The sequence below is a fragment of the Polistes dominula genome, unplaced genomic scaffold (assembly GCF_049000335.1).
Source record: "Polistes dominula isolate Pdom_NZ unplaced genomic scaffold, Pdom_raw_medaka contig_12, whole genome shotgun sequence".
In the NCBI taxonomy this organism is placed as follows: Eukaryota; Metazoa; Arthropoda; class Insecta; order Hymenoptera; family Vespidae; genus Polistes; species Polistes dominula.
The window spans coordinates 2,771,675-2,791,604 of record NW_028301116.1 but is presented as its reverse complement, the minus strand read 5'-3'; the positions used below and the strand labels follow the sequence as shown (position 1 = coordinate 2,791,604).

Genomic DNA, 19,930 nt, shown 5'->3' with positions numbered 1-19,930 from the left:
CTGTCCGTATTCTTTTTCAAATGTATACAAAATATAAACAAGAAAATTAAATTGAAATATTTTACAAGTGAATATAAACTAGGATAACTCAATAATAATATAAACAACATACTTGATAACGTTTAACATAAATTAAACACATACTCTTTCTCTCTCTCTCTCTCCGTGTAATGTGTTGCAAATATGAAAGACGTATGTACAAAGAAAAATATACATTTGGTTGTTATATTTATATTATTATTTAATTAAATGTATTGCATTGATCCAAGATGTATGGTAGTAAGGTATTTAATAATTAATAAAATATGATGGAGTTTCTCATGCGTTCGTTGCATGTGAAATTTTCGAATGACAAACTATCTCATTTTGTTTGCATACCGTCTTTCGTATTTGCAAAACCTTAACATCGCGAGGTATGTTTAGTTTATGTTAAACCATTATCAAGTATGTTAGTTATATTTAATATTATCGAGTTGTCCCAGTTTATATTCATTTAACTGCAAATATTTTATTCCTACAATCGTGTTTATATTTTGTGTGCATTTGAAAAAGAAAATATTACGAAATATAGGCCAATTAATTTATTTTTTTTATTTTATTTCAATGAATAAAATTACTTAATAATTTTGTTTTTTAAATGAATTCTTTTAGAATAATTTCGTTAGAAGAATTATGTATCAATGTGAGTTATCAAATAAATTAAACTCACTCGGAATCGAATAATTTCACGAATATTTAATACAGTAATAATTATTGTCCGACCCGTATAAATATAATTATACAGTATAATCAACGTTAATATCATTATACTTATCATTGAACTGTGATTAATTTCAATTAAATTCTTCGCTAACCGTGATCCGAATATGTTAGGCAATTTCAGGGGGTCAACACGTTACATCTATCTCTAATCGTTCGATACTAATCGACAAAGTCATATGTTACACCAATATATATATATTATATATTTTTGATAGACAATTACAAAAATGAATTTACTTAAAACTCGTTATTCCAATTATGACCAGTATGGGTATACCTGTATAATAATTATCAAAAACATTAATTATTACATTTAGAGAAGAAATAATATTAAATTAATGAGCAACGTTTAATATGTGAAAACGAGAAACGTATTTATACATAATATGAAACATATTGTAAAGGTATATGTATATGGGGGGTAGAGGGGCTAGGGGGTAGGGGGTTTAGCGTAATTCTGCAATATTAATTTGTGCCCATTAATGTCACGTGCAACACGTACGACGAACTTTCGTCGTTCCTCCCGAATATTTTATCTATTTTCTATCAACGTGCGGTTGCATTAACGAAATTTACACTTTATTAACTTTAAGTTATTAAAGCACGGCCGAGTGTTGAGCAGCGTAATGATCCTACCGTGGTAAACGGACCGAGTAAACTTTGTAATTATGCTCTATGAACAACGTAATTATTATTTTACACACACACACACATGTACAGATATTTTACGAGTACAATCATATAATGTGACAAGTTCATAGACAACAACGTGAGGTAATCAAATATATCATAACGATTTTGTTAATAGCAAAGTAAAAATAATATTCTCGGTTTTATGTTACAAACGTTGTTCGAATTACATCATTACAATCAGTTGCAACATTTTTAATCCGTCATTTTATTATTAACGAATAAATTCTTTTGTTTATCAAAATGTACAGTAATTTAAAAGATCATATTCATGTTTTGTTTCTATTTCATATAAAAACTACATTTCGTGAAATATGTTTGCTTTAAGTTTTGTCCACACGTGTGGTTGTTGTTGTTGTTTCTACGTGTTTGATATTTTTTTATTTAATCCATATCTTTCTAAAGTGAATACAGGAAATAAGTGTGTGATGAACTTTGTTTTTAACCACAGAGAGTAACCTGAAAAAACATACTATTACGAAACGCTGTGACCCAATTCAAAACGTAGAATAATATTTACAGCAAAGTTTTATAATAAATAATATACTGCTCGTGTAACAAATGACAAATGAATATAATGTAATATTATGTAAATATATATATTTTCTCATGTCTAAGTAACTTTGTTCGAACAGTTTTTTTAATGAAAAAATAAAAATAAATATACGTGAATCTAGAAAAAACATAGATAAATGAAATGAAGAACATTTACGATTTGCACGTATCGTATATAATAAAAAGAAAGAAAAAATAAATAATTAACAAATGCACAATTGCAAATATTGTTTTCCAATAAAAAAAAAAAAATACTTTAATCCAGATAAGGTGGCGTTTAAATGAGACTACAATCGTGAGGTAGAAAATCCAGCTGATTTACTTATCGATTAAGAGAAGTTTATCGAAGAGAGAGAAAGAGATAGAGAAAGAGAGAAAGTGAGAGGAAAGGTATTTCGTGTAAAAAGGAAAATATAACGAAAGGAAAGCAGCGGACTACTATCTCTTTAGGAATTCGAAATCGCGATAATTCTCGTTGAACTTCCATGGTGAATTTATTAAATTGAATCCCTCCGAGCGAATTAATTACTAGATTCCATGTCTCTACCTTTTCAAAGCTTTCCCTTCGTTCTAACGTAATCTGTTTTTTTCTTTTATTGTATTTTTTTTGCAAGGAGGCGAAGAGAAATGGGGAAGAAAACCGAGTCAATGAAATTTAAAAATATCGAGTAATTAGAAATAAAAATAAAAATAAAAATTAAAATAAAAGTAATACTATATGTATAATATATATTATTATTTTTCTAATATTAATTATTAATAAAATATAATATTAATAATATATTATTAATTAAATATATTATATATGTATAATATATATATTTAGAATATAAAAATATTATACTTGAATATTTTCTTTTTCAATATGCACTTTGTACGTTCGACCAATTCGAGATTAAGTTAATAATAATTTTCTTGTAAACAAACTGTTCGATTATTAATATTATTATTATTCTTATTATTATTATTTAGCATCGAAGGTACGTGTGGAGCTAGCTTTACACGGCCCTCGTGGTATATAATAAGTTTAATGCAGTACCGAAATAATATTAAGGCAGTTATTACTACAGTAATGAGCTCGTTGATTACGTTCAACTAATCGAGTTATTCTCTTCGTTTGCCTAACGGAATTCACTAGACGAATTTACTTTAACGTTGCTCTCAACAAAATCGTAACATTTACGAGGAGTAGGAGGAGCAGGTGGAAGAGAAAAAAAAGAGAGAGAAAAAAACAGACATAACGATTTTTTGTGTGTTTTTTTTCTTTTTCCATTTTTTCGTGTACGTATAATAAATAGAATTTTTTTTTATTTTAACGTTGTAGATAGTAGAAGCAATAGTCGTCACCGATGACCGCCGCCACTCGATTTGTCTTCATTTCGCTTCAAATGTTTTTGTAACGTTTGTTTCGTGATATATTTAAAAACAAAAAAAAAACAATCAACAAATAGCAGCCCAACAGAAAGGTAAAAAGTTTTCGCGGTATATTATTCTTCTATAAATATAATTTTTTTGTTTTTTTTCTCTCCTATTGTATATTTTTTTAATGAAGAAAAACATTACTTTCACTCTTTCATCTGAATAATATTTCACAAAAAAAATATATTTATAATAAAAACAGTATATTTTCTCCAAAAAAAAAAAAACAAATATAAAACGATATTAAATAATAAATAAAAATTTATGTAATATATCAATTCACGAGTATTTAGTAAAAAAAAAATTGTTTAAAAAAATAGAAATGTATTTCGTCAAAAAAAAAAAGAAGTGAATAATAAAAATCCCACTTTACCCTAAAAAGGGGAAAGAAAAAATTCGAAGAATTTCCCTTCCTCTACAACTCGTCTGAAAGAATTCTATCGATCTGATAAAAAAAAATTTCCTTTCCTTTTTTTTTTCTTATTCTTTTAAAATAGACGAATCGAATGCTCGATTTCATTCGACGTTCGCTAATTACGACGATGAAAATGATCATAGAATTGTAGGTAATAGAGATCGGAACAGTGAGAAAGAAATAGAGAGAGAGAGAAGAAAAAAAAAGTAAAACGACCCGTTTTCGTTCTTCCACTTGAAGGGTTTACCCTTCGATCTATTCGAATCTAAAAAGTCTATCTTTTAAAATGGACCCTATCCTAAAACCTTCAACTTCTAACTGGTCTACTAATTTCTACGATCTGCCATCGAAATCTATATCTTTCTTTCCTATCTTCCCTTTCTCCCTTGCATCCATCGAGAAGATGCAATCTCAGTATTAATTTCACCGATCATTTCGTCACCATTTTACTTTTTCTTTTTTCTTTTTTCTCTTTTAACGATCCATCGACTTTATTAATTCGAATCATTTCTATCCTAGACCATAATTGCGTGACATCAACTATATCACGTTGAAGCGTGTCGACAATATAAACTCGTCAAACGATGAATGAATTTTAATTGGGGGAGGAAGGTTAGCAAGGAGAGGAAGGGAATCAATTTATTTAAGCATAATTATTCGGGATAAAATGTCTAATCAGAACATGAGATATTGTTATGTGTGTCCTGCGAATGTTCGCGATATTCCAATAAGTCTACTTACAAAAACGTCGATCTTGTCATCGTAAATACACACACACAGTATATATTTATACTATCTATTATATACTTTATATACAATATTTAATGACCTAATACATAATATAATATTATATTTATTAAAATATATAAAAAATATATAATATATTAAAATATATTATTATTATTAATTAAATATATAATAAAAAATAATAAAATAAAGTAATATACATTTATATATTACTGTCCATGTTTCTGTCGATTAGACCGTGCGACTTCCGAAGCTACCACCACCTTGATTTTAGTTCCCAAAATCACCGATAGATGCCGTAAACTTCTCGAGAGTAAAAGTACTCCTTGCTTACTATATAGGACTGTCCTGCGAAAATTTACTTCGTCCTCAGTAGGTAAAATTTACCGAGACATGTAGCAAGTGATGAATGTGGAAAATGATTCTTTAATGATTAAATTCCTCCCTGACACTACTCTAGCAACGACGTAGTGATCAGAACTTCTGATGCTACCAAAAAACAACAATTGAACATAAATAAAAAATATAATATATTGAGAATTTAATCAACTGGTACATCAACTTTATATAGATTTTCTAAAAACGTACGACTCGGTAAAACGAGAAAAAATGCTCGAAATTTCAATACGACAGAGGATACCAAGAAAATTGGTCAACCTTGTTCAACTTTGCCTAAAGGAAACTAGGGGTAAAGTGAGGTGTTTGGTAACCAAATGTCGGAAAACTTTAATATCCATAGCTGGTTAAAACAGGGGAACGCATTTTGTCATCCCTTTTGTTCAATTTAGTACTTGGAATTCGCTGTCGAAGAACTGCAGAAAAGTAAAGATGGTCTACAGTTAAACATACAACACAATTGTTGACATACGCGGACGATATTGCTTTGTTAGGGGACAATGAAGAGTCATTAATTAATAACACAAAAATATTAATAGATAATACTAAAGATCTGGGACTGCAAATAAGCGCGGAAAAAACCAAATATATGGTAACCGATAGAGTTCAGAATGGCCTAGTACTGGAACTTTGGCCGTCCGGAATAAAACTTTTGAGCGGGTCAACAACTTTAGGTATTTAGGATCGATCATAAACCAGACGAACGAAATTAATGAAGAACTTAAGAAAAAAATCAATCTAGGCAAATTCATGTTTTTATTCGGTTAACAAATTACTCAGCTCGCGGTTACTGTCTACGCACTTTAAAATCAGGATATACAGGACAATTATCCTACCGGTAGTTCTTTATGGTAACGAAACGTGGCCACTTACGATACGGGACGAAAAAATTGAGGGTTTTCGAAAATAAAGTTGTTCGTAAAATGTTCGGTGCAAAATGCGATGAGAAAACGGGTGAATGGAGAAAACCCCATAACGTAAAAGTACACCGACTGTACAACAAACCGGACATCAATAACATCGTAAAATCACACCGATGAAGATGGGCAGGTGACGTGACGCGCATGGGGGTGGATCGAACGGCGCATAAAATACTGGTCGGTATACCAACGGGAAAAAAAGACCACTCGGTAGATCGAGACGTAGATGGAAGGACAAAATGATTTCAGGATCTTAAAGAAGTAGGCTACGAAGACCGCGAATGGAGGGGTCAAGCTCAGGGATGAGAACACTGGCGGGATTTCGTATTTGCTGCAATGAACTTTTGAGTTCCTAATGTCAATTAATAATACTAATAATAATCATCATCATCATTTTTGTTTATTTCGATTAGAATTTTTCTTTCAATTCAATGTCTACCTAGCTATAAAATAATATTATATAGTATTATATTCGTTGATATAAATTGAATGGCGAAATGAAAAAAAAAAGAAGAAGAAGAAGAGGGTGGAGGTGTCTATAAGGAAAGAGTTTGGAAGAAGAAAAGGAAGAGAACAAAAGATCAGGAAGCTTGCTTTTCATTGTTCGTTGAATACTGTACGGTGCCTTCATTAAAACGATATGAGAAACTTATATTACTCGAGAAAGTGATCTTACGAAGAAAAGAAGAAAACTTTTGCCTCTCGTTTATGTTGAAATCTCGTGAAGAAAACTTTTTTTGTCGTGAACAACAACAAAACAAAACAAAAAAAAATAAATCTATGTAAAAGAAAACGAATGACTTGTTAAACTAACAACGAATAATCGAACACATTCCAAATACATTTTCAAAAGTTCAAATATATGTATATGTGTTGTGAAGGTATCTCTGTTGTATTTTACCGAGTGAATTGACCAAACGAATGCAACATTTTAATTAGACCCAGTAATTTGCGTTGTAATGCTTGCGCGAAAGTGTTATTTGTTTTGATTAAAATTAAAATTGTTCACTCGGTAGCAAGTTGTATACAACGTTTCGTTTCATTTACTAACGTTTCATTATACCACATAATGTGTCCAGTCTGTCATTGCAGATGACAAGCATCTAGTTTCACCTATGTTCATTTAAAATATTTGTTACAAATAAAAATAAAATAACAAAAGTAAATGAAAGAGATACTCTACACAAATAAATATAAATTTCTCATATAAATAATTAATATTATTCTATAAATTAATTATTATTATAAAATTATTATATTATTTCTTATATAAATAATTAACACATTAATCTCTCACTTACACAACATTTAACTGTTCCCAATTTTCCAAATATTGTTTATTATATTTTCTTAACTGAAAATCACGTATATTTCATTTTAGTTTTATCTTCGACAATTATCGAACGTAGTAGTATCTACATCGTGATAAAAAAAAAAATTGTACCCGATAGATATTCTCGCGCATATTTTCTCAAACCACCTGCGTCTATATTTAGTTACACCCTTATTACCTACCCTTAATCAGAATATTAAAACTTACGCTCCAATTGTTAGAAATCGATTTTCTAAATATAATCTTAAACAGTCGATCGACTTACTCAAATCATTTATTTATGCAATATATCTCCCTCTTTCTCTTTCTCATCATCTTTTAGAATTATTTTTTGCTCATATTATTTTTCAAAAGATTTATGTTAGATAGAAAGAGAAAGACAGAGATTGTTATAGTGGCTAGCTGCTTTTGACGGTGACTTTTCTTTCTCTCTCATAAAATATTCTTTTTTTTTCTTTCTACACCCCTCTCTCTCTTCTATCTATCTCTCTATTTCTTTCAAGAAGACACCAGACGGAAAATCCTTCAGCCAGAATTCTTCGATCGACTCCCTTATTTCCACCTTCTTTTTCGTGAACGACGAACTACCGAGGTACCACGACCACGACTGTTCCCACCCTTTCCAACCTCCCCTCGTACTACCTACCAAGTTGAATCCTAGTTTATATCTTGCGATATAAAGTGGCCAACCCAAGGATGAGTGGACTTCTGACTCGGCGAATATCCATTGTCCGTGCCGTTAGAATTTCGCCATTGTTCAGGCTGACGCGAACAGAAGGATTCTCTTCAGGTAAGGGAAAATAGAACGTATATTTGGAACTGTCTAGTGGCGAGCGAGTTGGGTCCACGTGGATCACGAGCCATCTCCACGTGCACAAGCACAAACACAAGCGTACAAGAGAAAGAAAGAGAGAGAGAGAAGTAAAATAGCGTAGATTCTACTGGAGGATTGAGGATTACATTGTTGGCTTCTCACCCTGCGTGAAAGTGTGCCTGATACATACCTACTACACTTCTACCTAGCCCCCATGTGCTTGTAGGATATGTGACTGTGAAAGAGAAACTAAGAGAGAGAAAGAGAGACTACTACAACTCTGAACTGTATTACGTGACCAGCAAACCAATCCTACTATCTCTCTTCTTCTTTTTATTTTTCTTATTTTTCCTTCTGTTTTTTTTTTTTCGTTTTATTTTTCACTTCTTTTCTTTACCCTTTTATTAGATTTTTCTTTCTTATCGTCTCGTGTTTATATATATATAATATAAATTATATATTATTATTATTAATTGGCATTAGGAACTCGATATATATAACTATTTAGTATTATATAATACTAATAATATAAAATATATTTAGTATAAATATAGTTATATATACTAATAATAGATATATATACTAAATAAGTAATGTGTAATTACTTTTTAACTTAGTTATTATAGTATTTATATAAACTATATAAATATATAAATATATAAAACTATTATTTATTATATATAAATATAGAATATATAAAATATATAATTATATAAATATCAATATATATATATATATATATATATATATATATATATATATATTTAGTATTCAAATTTTTTTTATATAATAGTTGGTCTCGTTTTTACACAGAGTGTATAATTTTACATATAATTCTTAACGTGACAAATTAAAATTCGATTTATTATCTTATTGAACGAATTAATTAAATGACAACTTACCACCCAGTAGAAAAAGACCACAAGCTACCAAGGTTCTATGATCAGAGTAACAATGGCCGATCAGTGCGAAGATTGTACCAGCGAGAATCAAAACAACAGCTATCACTTGAAACGGTGCCGAAATTCTGAAACATAATATATATATCATAATAATGTATAAAAAAGAAAAAGGTGTAGAAAGTGTTTTCTTAAATCTAATGAACTACCATTATAATTCATAAGTATTTAAAAAGTACATTCATTTTAAAGAGAACATTTTATTATGTATTTCAGTAACATGGAATACATTCAAGATGAAGTATTTTCATTTAAATCATATTGAAATTACATTTTGAAAATCTCATTTAATACCAAATGGATCGAAATACCAAACTACAAAATCCTCTTTTTCCTTTTAACATTTTTAATTGATTTAAATATCTTCGATTCTCAATTAATTTTCTGATTTATTTTCATTTATGATAAAAAAGAAAAAAAATTATGTTTTAACGTCATACTTCGAATGTCCTAGAAAGAGAGACACACACATATACAAAGGCAAGTCAATAACGAAAGTTTGATCCATTTGGTGACTGTAATTAAAACGATGTCCACGGAGAATGTATCGGTTACAAGCTCGAGAAGTTGCTGTTTGTTGGAACTATTTGAGATCGTAAATACCAAAGAATATATACTATACATACATATATACATATATATATATATATATATATATACAGAAATATATAAAGTGTTCAACAAAGACCATTCAATATTTATGTAATACTAGGGGTGCCCCAGCCATGCGTTACTGTGGCTTTTCTGACGTGAAAACTTCTTAAGAATCAGATTGATACGTTCATTTAATATAGCAATACGAAACTGCAAATAATAGGAGAACTTTGTTCCGCCTTAGAGGCAATAAATGAGCAGATTTTTGATTTTATTAAGTTCAATTTTTTATTAGGATAATAAATATAAATAAAAAAAAAACAGTACTTGATAAATTTCTTCTTGTGCGTCGAAAATTATCTAGTTGTTGATCTCTGAGGTTTGCTCAACGATTTCGCATTGCCAACCGAGCCGTTTCACGGGCTGCCTCGCCTTGCTCTTGTGATTGAGAAGCACGAAGTCGAGCCATACTAACGCGGCGCTCTTCATGTGCAATTTCTTGTTCTTCTTCAGTCATTTCATTCGCAATTTTTCGAATCCTAGTTGCATTACGGCTTTGTCGGGAAAGATTCGATCGTCTTGGTCGCGGCATTGTTAATGATAATATCGGCACAATAAGCTAATAGAAACTCGAAACAAACACATCAACCGGTCAACTTAAAAATTTATAATTGTCAAATTTTCAACCATACTTAACCATAGACAACATTACGTTTAGCTGTCAGTTGCGTTTTGTTATTCCGTATCAGTTGCGTTTTGTTATACCATTTTTAACAAATGAACGGCTAGACTGATGTTTTGACTGACAAATTTTTCATTTTTCTGTCTGTTGCGTTTTGTTATACCAAGTTTTATGTTACGTCCCGCGGAAACAGAATAAAAAGTATCCTATGTCCGTCTCCTGGTTCTAAGCTACCTCCCCACCAATTTTCAGCCAAATCGGTTCAGCCGTTCTTGAGTTATAAATAGTGTAACTAACACGACTTTCTTTTATATATATATATATAAGATATAGAAAACACTATACTGAGTAAAAAAGTTTTATTAAACATAGATAGAAAAGTAAAACATTTCTGTAAAATAATATAATATCCTGTATATAATAATTATTCTAATATAAATAGAGTGCATTAGAATATTAAAATAATTGTTAATTATACAAAATAAATGTATATTGATGTTTAAAAGTACTGGGTATATGTCAGGAGTACCGACCTCTTCGAAATTCACCTTCAGACTAAATAGTAGTCATCTATGTAACTACATTTATTCAATGTTGTTTACACGACTTTCCAAATGATACACATGTGTACAACGGTAATAATATTCCTAATAAAGATAATTTAAGATTATAACATTTTATTTTAATATTTTTTGCATTCTAATATAATTATTTTATCGTTCCTGTTCTTATCATGTAAAAGTCATATAAAAATGTAGCTATTACGGTAGCTAATAAGATTTTTTTGAAAATTGAGTTAGCCCACTTTTAAAATAAACTACTAATATATATATAAGATAAATATAAATATTAATAATAAATAAATAATTTATATCTAATAATATTAGTAACAATTTTAGCATTTTTACACATGTATTCTACATACCATATAAATATTGAATACTTTTTTTTGAACATTCTTTATATATACATATACAATATGTATGTAAATACCTATACATGAGTACATATGGAACAATTATCTATGTAAAACGTACGTCGACAATAGCCAACATGGATACACAAGGTAAATGTACGATTGGTTGTAGGAAGGTCTGTTACGTCCAAGCGTATGATGGTCATTGTTAGGCTGTCCACGTTCTACCTACCTTACACCGGTTTCTCTGTTGGGAACCAGAGAGGCATACACACGCCACACTTCTGTGTATCACTGCGGATCCACGCAAATGTAGCCACGGCAAGAATTATGCGTGTAATCAGTGCCTCTTACCCATAATCTATGACGTCGTTATTATTTATTCGGTTAATCATTATCCTCATGCGAATTACTCTCAACCAGAGAATATTGCGCGTTGTTGAATTTGGATTATGCTTCAAATAGGGAGAAATAGTATGTACAGTGAAATTTGCTAGGAACCTTGATAGGTACACGTGTTAATAGAAGATTATAACGATGAGTACAATGATCATCAATTTGTGAACTTATTAAACAATATAAAAATATGATACTTTTTTTTTCTTTTACCATAAATTTTGGGATAAAACTTTCAAAATTTGAAGTATAAAATATCGATGAAAGAAACCACTTGAATTTTGATGGATTTCTTTTCAGACTAGAACGGAATTTCGAATTTATATGGATTGAACAAAAATAAGAAAAAATAAACGTATCACCTAAACGTGAATTCAACCTACGAAAGGTTTCATCTATCGAATAGTGAAACCTAACTTATAACGTTTTACTTTTTTCCCATCCCCCTACCCCATTTTTTACGATATTTTGTGTGTGTATCATTTATCATAAACGAGATCGATTAAATTTTTTCAAAATTATGGTGTCCTTTAAATAGCATTTTATTCTATATGTTGTTCAATACAAAAAAAAAAAGAAATGAAAAATAGAAAGACATTTTGACAATAGTCAACTGACAAGTAGAGTCTTGATGAGGGTTGGAGAGGGTAGAAAGTGGATGAGGGACAAATCTTTGTGACGAAAGAATACGTACTCCAAAACTGCACCCTTCGAAAACAAGAACTGGTCGTTATATATCTCGAAGCCTGCCTTGTTGCCTTAAAAGTGGAATATACCTAGTATGTTATCGAAGAAGAGTATTGAAAAACGGTATTTGTGTGTGTGTGTGTGTATGTGTTATACGCCATGTGGGTGACAGAAAAATAGAAAAAAAAGAGAATGAGAAAGAGAGAGGGTAGAAAGGTTCGAACCCGTTGTGTAATAGGTACACGTATTCGTACGTATCGAGGTAAATGGAGCGTGCTAGGTAACTGTGAATTCCCCTCACAACACAACAATTCAACCCCCCTCTCTCTACCCCTCCTTCTTCGTACTTCTACTCTTCCTCGGGCACCCTTTTCTTCTCTCACCTCATCTGTACTGCACTCAACCCATCCTATCCTATCCCATCCCATCCCATCCCATTTCGATCTGCACCACTCCGATGACGTTTCGATTTTGATCTTTACGACAATTTTACGGTTATATAAGCAATCGTGTTTGTCTGGTTTTGTTTTTATTAACATATAGATAATTTTTTTATATATAATATTAATTTAATTATTATAAAAATTTATTTAATATAATATAAATTATTATAAAATAAATAAATTATAATTATAATATTAATAATATAATCTTTGATGTATTTTTGTTTTATTTTTTATTTAGATAAAAGATTATGTAAATCACGAGGGAGTTTCGTTGTTTTCTGAGTAAGAAATGAAATTTTATAAAGGAAATTTTTTTTTATTCAATTGAAATCTTGAATTTTTTATTACCCATTTAATCTCAATATCCTTGACATCATAAGGAAAGTATTTATCAGAAAAGGGGATTATAGACAATGGCGAGAATTTAATTATTATTCACGAATGTCAGAATATATTGCGTTAAAAATTAAAAAAGAAATAAAAGAAGAAAACAAAACTGAGCAAGGATAATTCTTTTTCTTTTTTATATTCACATGACAAGGATAATCCTGAAACTTAAACAATACGTCTTCTTTTTTTCTTTTTGGTATTTTTTTTTCTCGTTCATTTTGTAAATTATAAGTCTTTGTTTGAATTATAAAAGGCATTGTGTAAATATTTTGCTTAATTATAAATTGTTGTTACCTCAGATTGAAAATGATGGAGAGACGTACGTAGTAGTAGTAGTGGTAGTAGTTTGTGTTCTCGTTGCATTTGTGGCTTTTTAAACTTCTCTCATCGTTTGAAATTTAATACAAGGCGATGCTGTTTTACGTCTATTCTACGGTAAAAGGTGACTCCGTTCGGAGAGTAATGGAGCGTCGGTCCTTTTCAGGGATGCGCCCAAGCTTCCATTTACGTTAAAAGTACTCCAACTTGACGTGTAACGAAATTCGATTTTCCAATAATTTGTCTCTCGCGAAATATTCTAAATAATATTCGCGAATTGAATTTTAACTGACAATCTCAGATATAATATTGCACATTCGTTTCTTCCAAAAATTATGCAAAAAAATAAAAAAACAAAACAAATAAAACAAAACAAAAAGAAAATAATTTTTAATCAATTGAAATCTTCTGATCTTAATCGTTCCAATAAATATTAAATATAATAATATTAAATAAATGTAACAAATATTTTTTATATAATTTCAAAAATCTAATACATCAAATTATTTCAAAGTTATAGTGTATTGGAATTTACATAATTGCTGCTTTATAATTAATTTTTTTTTTAATGCAATTATAAATGTCAACAAAGTTATATTATTTATATCAAAATAATTAATATTATTAGAATATACATTGTATAAACACCGTTATCTATATATATCATAAAGAGCATAAAATATTTCTTACCGATAGTCGGAGGGGACAGGTTAATAACATTTGCAATCAACATTATCGGCTTACGATTAATATCGCGTAATGCATCCAAATTAATCAAGCATATAAATAACAAAAATCGTTAAATATATAAACTCGACAGAAATTACTAATAATATTCAAGATAAGCAAATAATATTATATTAATCGAATTCAACGTAAATATTTCTCATTTATTACATAAACAATCCCATCAAACGATAATAATTCTTCAACGCAACAAGATATTCCTATTGAAATAAGTTCGAAAGAATCGTATACTTAGACTGAAAGCAGATTAGTAAAAAATAAAAAAAATCGTCGGAATTCATTACAGGTTGCAGTTGAAATAATTTGAATGATCACAGGGTTGGGGGTGGATAGGATTGGTTTGCATGAAATTATGCCTGGGGTGACTATGTTATAATTATCATTTTATTTCATTATCATACGAGAACAGCTGACGACGACTAATGACGTTCATGAATTAGTGTTAGGGGGAAGGGGGTTGCTTTTAAACGATGCAACATCAGCTGTCGTCATTAAAGTAAGTAAATAAAAATAAAAAAAATAAAAGAAATTGAAAGAAATAAAAAGAAGAATATTAATTCTCACATCGATGAAATTCCAATGCATGGTAGGTACGTTTATCAATTACGATTATAATCCGATAGTACATATATAATTCATTGAATTTATTAAAACGAAGTAAGTTTCGTGACTCGAATATAACCAAGCCGAGTTATATTACGTGTCTCTTCTTTTAAATATGCTTTCCGTTCTTAATTCATCGTCAACCACTCTAACAGATAATAATCCCTACTACCCTGGGTGAAATTTTAGCACCGCTAACGTCGATTTAATATCGACGACTCGACCTCATTGCGTAAAATTGAATTGGTAATGAAAGGGTAATTGATATCCTTTTGCGAAAGTTCGTTTGTACGTTGAACGGCTGTAGGGTGAACGGGTGAGATAATCGATTGAAAATCGTATCGTAGTATATATATTCTATTCCTTCTCTTTCTATGAATTGGTATTATCTTTGCTAGATTATGTTTCCTGATATATTATTTCTTTCATTCGATTTTCTTCTTTTTTTGCTAATCAACTCATCGTTAAGATGATAAACGAACTTAGATTTAATAGAAAAAAATCATTCGATTTGTCAAATTTTCTTATTGATCGATTTATTTATACAATTGGAAATGTTTAACCACTTACCCTACAAAGACGTGCCACGCACGTCGAGATGCTTTTGTTTCAAAACTGCGAGCGACGTGTACATCACGTCGATAGGCGTAGTAGTAAAATAGATTTATATTATTTTCATCATATCAACCAATATTGTAAAATGGAAAATAATAGTAAACTCAGTGATATTGTTTCGACAAGTGCAATATTGCACCGTAACCGTGAAGTTAAATCGTAGGGCAAGTGGTTAATAAGATAATGAAAAGAATCATACATATATAGGGAGTGTTCAAGTTACATCGGACACTCATAAATCTCAAAAAAAAAAATGTAATCGATTCAAAAACGGATGAAAGGGGTGCACGGGGCCTAGTTCGAAATAGTTTTTATTTTATTTCTGAAAAAAACCTTATGTGTCCGCCACTATGTGGCTTCCCCCTATATATATGTAAGGGTGGAAGAAAGATGAGGAGTGCGAGTGTATGGAATGCATGAAATAATTGATGAACGTTGAAAGATTTGTAAGTATATGTAGCGATATGGATATGAGTGTGAGTGTGAGTACGTGTAGCGGTTGAATACGAGTGTGGCAGGAAAGAAAAGCGAGCGTGCATTGCGATATCAGCTGATGTTATCGTTTTGTAAGCGCCCCGAAATCTCTCGAATATTCTCGAACCGGAAATCAGAAAGAAGTCCTTTGTTTTTTCGGTTGGGAATAGTCTAGAGATTTCATAAAAGATAGGGACCATTGGTGGGGTGAATATGTATATAATCACGGTGGAAAAGGCAGTTAAGTCTTCGCCTTCTTGATTCGGTGCGATTAGCAGTGAGTGAGTACAATACGAGTGTAATTGCGGTTTCTAACCATTATTACTTACTTTTTCTTTTCGATCTCTATATTAAACCTTAATATTTAAGTATTTGTTATATTAAAATAAACATTTCTTCTATTTAAATTCAATAAATCTTACATATATGTATGTATATTTCAAAAAATGTATTTACTTTCATAGCTATGAAATGTAATGAAATTATGTACGAGGTTGAAAGCATACACATTTGGTATAATAATAAGATCGTAACTTAATCAGAATCACGATGACGCTATACGCAAAAAAGAGTTATAATCCGGAAAAAAAATCCTATTTTTTTTCATCTCTTCCTCCCCCACCCCACGATTCGATTTTCGGCGAGCGCAAATTGCACGATCGCACGACTCTATTACCCCTTTTCGCTTTTCGACAGGACGATATCCGTATTGAGAGGAAGCTGCGAATGGATTCCCGATAATTTACGCTAATTCTTTTACGCCCGACAACCCTTTTTTAATAAAAGCTGCACTTACATAGATATATCGAGGCTTTAATTTGAATAGGAAAAAAAGGACACCCTGCTCCCAACTCAAAAAAAAAAAAAGAAAAAAGCTTACGCTATAAAGTGCTTCCGACACAATGCCCGGTCCAATGCATTCTCCAATTCCATTGGTCGTTATTGTTAAAAAAAAAAAAAACATTATTCTTTTTGTGATAGTATGATAGCACCTTTTTTTCGTCAAGAGTTCGATCTATTCGATATAATATAATATTATAATAAATAACAAAAGTTATCATTGAAATAAATTTGATTTATTATTGATATGAAATATAGTTCTATAAATTATTATAATATAAATATATATATATATATATATATATATATATATAAATACATGTAGGAGAGTTTTAAGTGTAGCAGATGTAGACAAAAAAACTTTGAAGAATTCAGATTTCTATGTAAACATATGCGATACCATAAAAAAGGGTAACGTTCCGATGTGCTAGATTAAGTTTCTTTATGCATAGCTGCCACTACCGAAAACCATAGGCTGTACCCGTCGGTGGACTATAGGGTGGATCCTTATGCTATTGGTCAATAAGATTCGTAAGCTTCTTCCCTCTCAAAAGGGGTGTAGGTCATTTCTGATATAAAACACGTGGAAAGAAATAAAAGAGCAGCAGTCTCAGTCGTAGAAGTAAAGGAGTCTCAGTCGTAGAAGTAGAGCAGTAGTCACAGTAGCAGTCGTAGCCGTAGTTATACATCAGTTGTAACAGTCGCAGTTGTATCAGTTGTAAGAATACAGTCGCTCATCTAAGTTGTAACCGTAAGATTGTGAAACTAATATTGTACTTTTTCTAATACCTGTTTTAAATAAATCTTATTAGTAGGATTAAACTGGGTGTATGTTCACCTCGCACCTCTCACCCTAAATAAAATTTTCCCTACATATATATGTGCTTATCTCTCTTATATATACTGTATTATACTAAACACATATTTTAACATTAAATTGATTTGTCGAACAATTAAAAATTAAATCGTACAACAATTATAAAATTAACTTTAAATAATTAATAAAATTACCAAAAAAGAAAACACTATTTTCGTATTACTATTTATATATATAGGTATATATAAATATACTATTTATAGTATAATTGTATATATATAATTAATATATTGTATATTTAACATTAATATAGTATATATAAATAGTATATTTATTATTATTATTTATTTAATTATTATTTAATTAATATTACAATATTATTTTACTATAAATAGTATATTTATATATACTCTATATATTTATATACTATAAAATATATATATACCGAGAAATAAAATAATTTCTAAATTTTCTAAATCACGATATACACATAAAAGCTCTCTTTCTATAGGTATACTCTATTCTGTGGCTGACCAACAATTACATGGGACGTTCTGTCAATGCGGTAAACGCATTCCCATTGTTTTCAAACCTACGCAAATTGATTGGGTTTGGGAAGTCTATTGGACGATTTAAAAATTTTAGAGTCCACGTCAGGCAGGTAGGCAGGCAGGCAGACAGGAGCAACAATTTCGTCACTATCTGTTCGCCTCGTGTACGCAAGAGATCCAAATATAGGGGGAAAGGTACAAACTAAATGATAGAAAGAGAGGAATGAAACGAGAAAAAAAATAAAGAAAACGAGAAAGAGACAAAAATAGGCGAACATATAGAGAAGAGACAGTAAAACAGAGAGAGAAAGAGAGAAAGATAGAAACAGAACGCGTCTCTCGTTAATAACGGACCGTTGTCACAGTAAATAACAATAAAACTCTATTAATGTGGTAGTACTGGTAGGTACCGGTCTTGGCACTATGCCAAGGACAGACATACCGGCACGGCTATTCACCCTACAGAATACATGCTGCCACCACACCAATGTCGACGCCACTGCACCAACCAACCAACGAACCACCCATCCACCCTCTATCTATCTCTCCTCTCTCTTTCAGGAATATCTACCACCCCCCCTCATCTCAGCAATGCTCTTCGCATAGCTCTCTACTCTTCTCTTCCCACACGTAATCCGGGACGAGCTCGTATGCGGCATTACGCATGGTGGCCTACAGAAGCTGTGGAATCTCGATTCCGCTTACTAGTCGATTCCTAAGTCGTCAAATTTACCTTTATATCTTTCATGGATGAACGCTTCTTAATATGTTTTATGGTTGTATTCCTATTTTTGTTTAAATCGACTAATATATATATATAATTAGTAATTAAGTAATATATTATTTATTTTATTTTATATATTAATTTTATATTAACTAGTAATATTAGCTAATATATTATTTATCTTATTTTATATTTATTTTATATTAACTATGTCATTATTTCTCTTTCGTTTTTGTTTTATTTTTTCTCTTTTTTTTGTAAATTATTTTTTTTATTCCTTTATACTTTTTACTTTTCTACGATTACTATGATTTTTGACATAAATGATCGATAACATTCTATATCTTAACGGTACGTGTTAAATAATGAAATTTATAAGATTTTAGATCTTGATTAATCTTCCATTTATGATTATAACCAAGATCTTCATTATTCTGAACGTCTGATGGTAACTAACCATCAATCTTCCGATTGACAATGTACATTACTTTTGCGTTAGATCTAATAAACGGTCCTATTTGAGTTTACTTGATGAATATATATATATATATATATATATATATATATATATATATATATATATATATATATATATATATATATATATACTGAATAGGAAGAAAATGTGAAAACGTGAAAATTTGTTGAATTTGTTCATCAAGTTTAATCTTTGATGTCATTCCACTCGAACTCGTCGGATGATCAAAAAATAAATGAACACAGCCGAGAGGAATAAAATATAAAAAAGTGAAGAGACGGTATTTTAGCCTCGTGTCATTGGTCGAAGAATAAACCTACTCTCGTGAAGTAAAAGAAGAAAAGTTTCGTTCTCGAGTGAACGTCTCTAACCGACAAATATCGTTTCCACCTCGACTCGATCGCAATCGAGAGAAAACAAACGGTTGCTCAAGGGCACGTGGACGAATGAAAAAGGCTTCTATCCTCTTCCCAAGGATGGATTATCCCCCATCGATACGTGGACACTCCTTTTCTTCCGTTTTCTTTTTCTTTTCTTTTCATTTCTTTTTTATTTATATTTTTTTTTCTCTTTTTTTCAACGATTTTCACACCTTGGAACCTTTCTTTCTCTCTCGTCAATTTTCTTTCAATTTAATTCATC

General features: G+C 30.4%; 1 protein-coding gene across 2 annotated transcripts in view; it reads right to left on the bottom strand.

The window, feature by feature from the left end:
- Positions 1-19,930, bottom strand: part of LOC107068637 (uncharacterized) — a 206,099-nt gene that overhangs the window by 45,451 nt on the left and 140,718 nt on the right. For both annotated transcript variants that reach the window (XM_089176806.1, XM_089176805.1), the window contains one exon: positions 8,954-9,078. In XM_089176806.1, the coding sequence (XP_089032932.1) occupies positions 8,954-9,078 (125 nt within the window). The remainder of the gene's footprint in view (positions 1-8,953; positions 9,079-19,930) is intronic.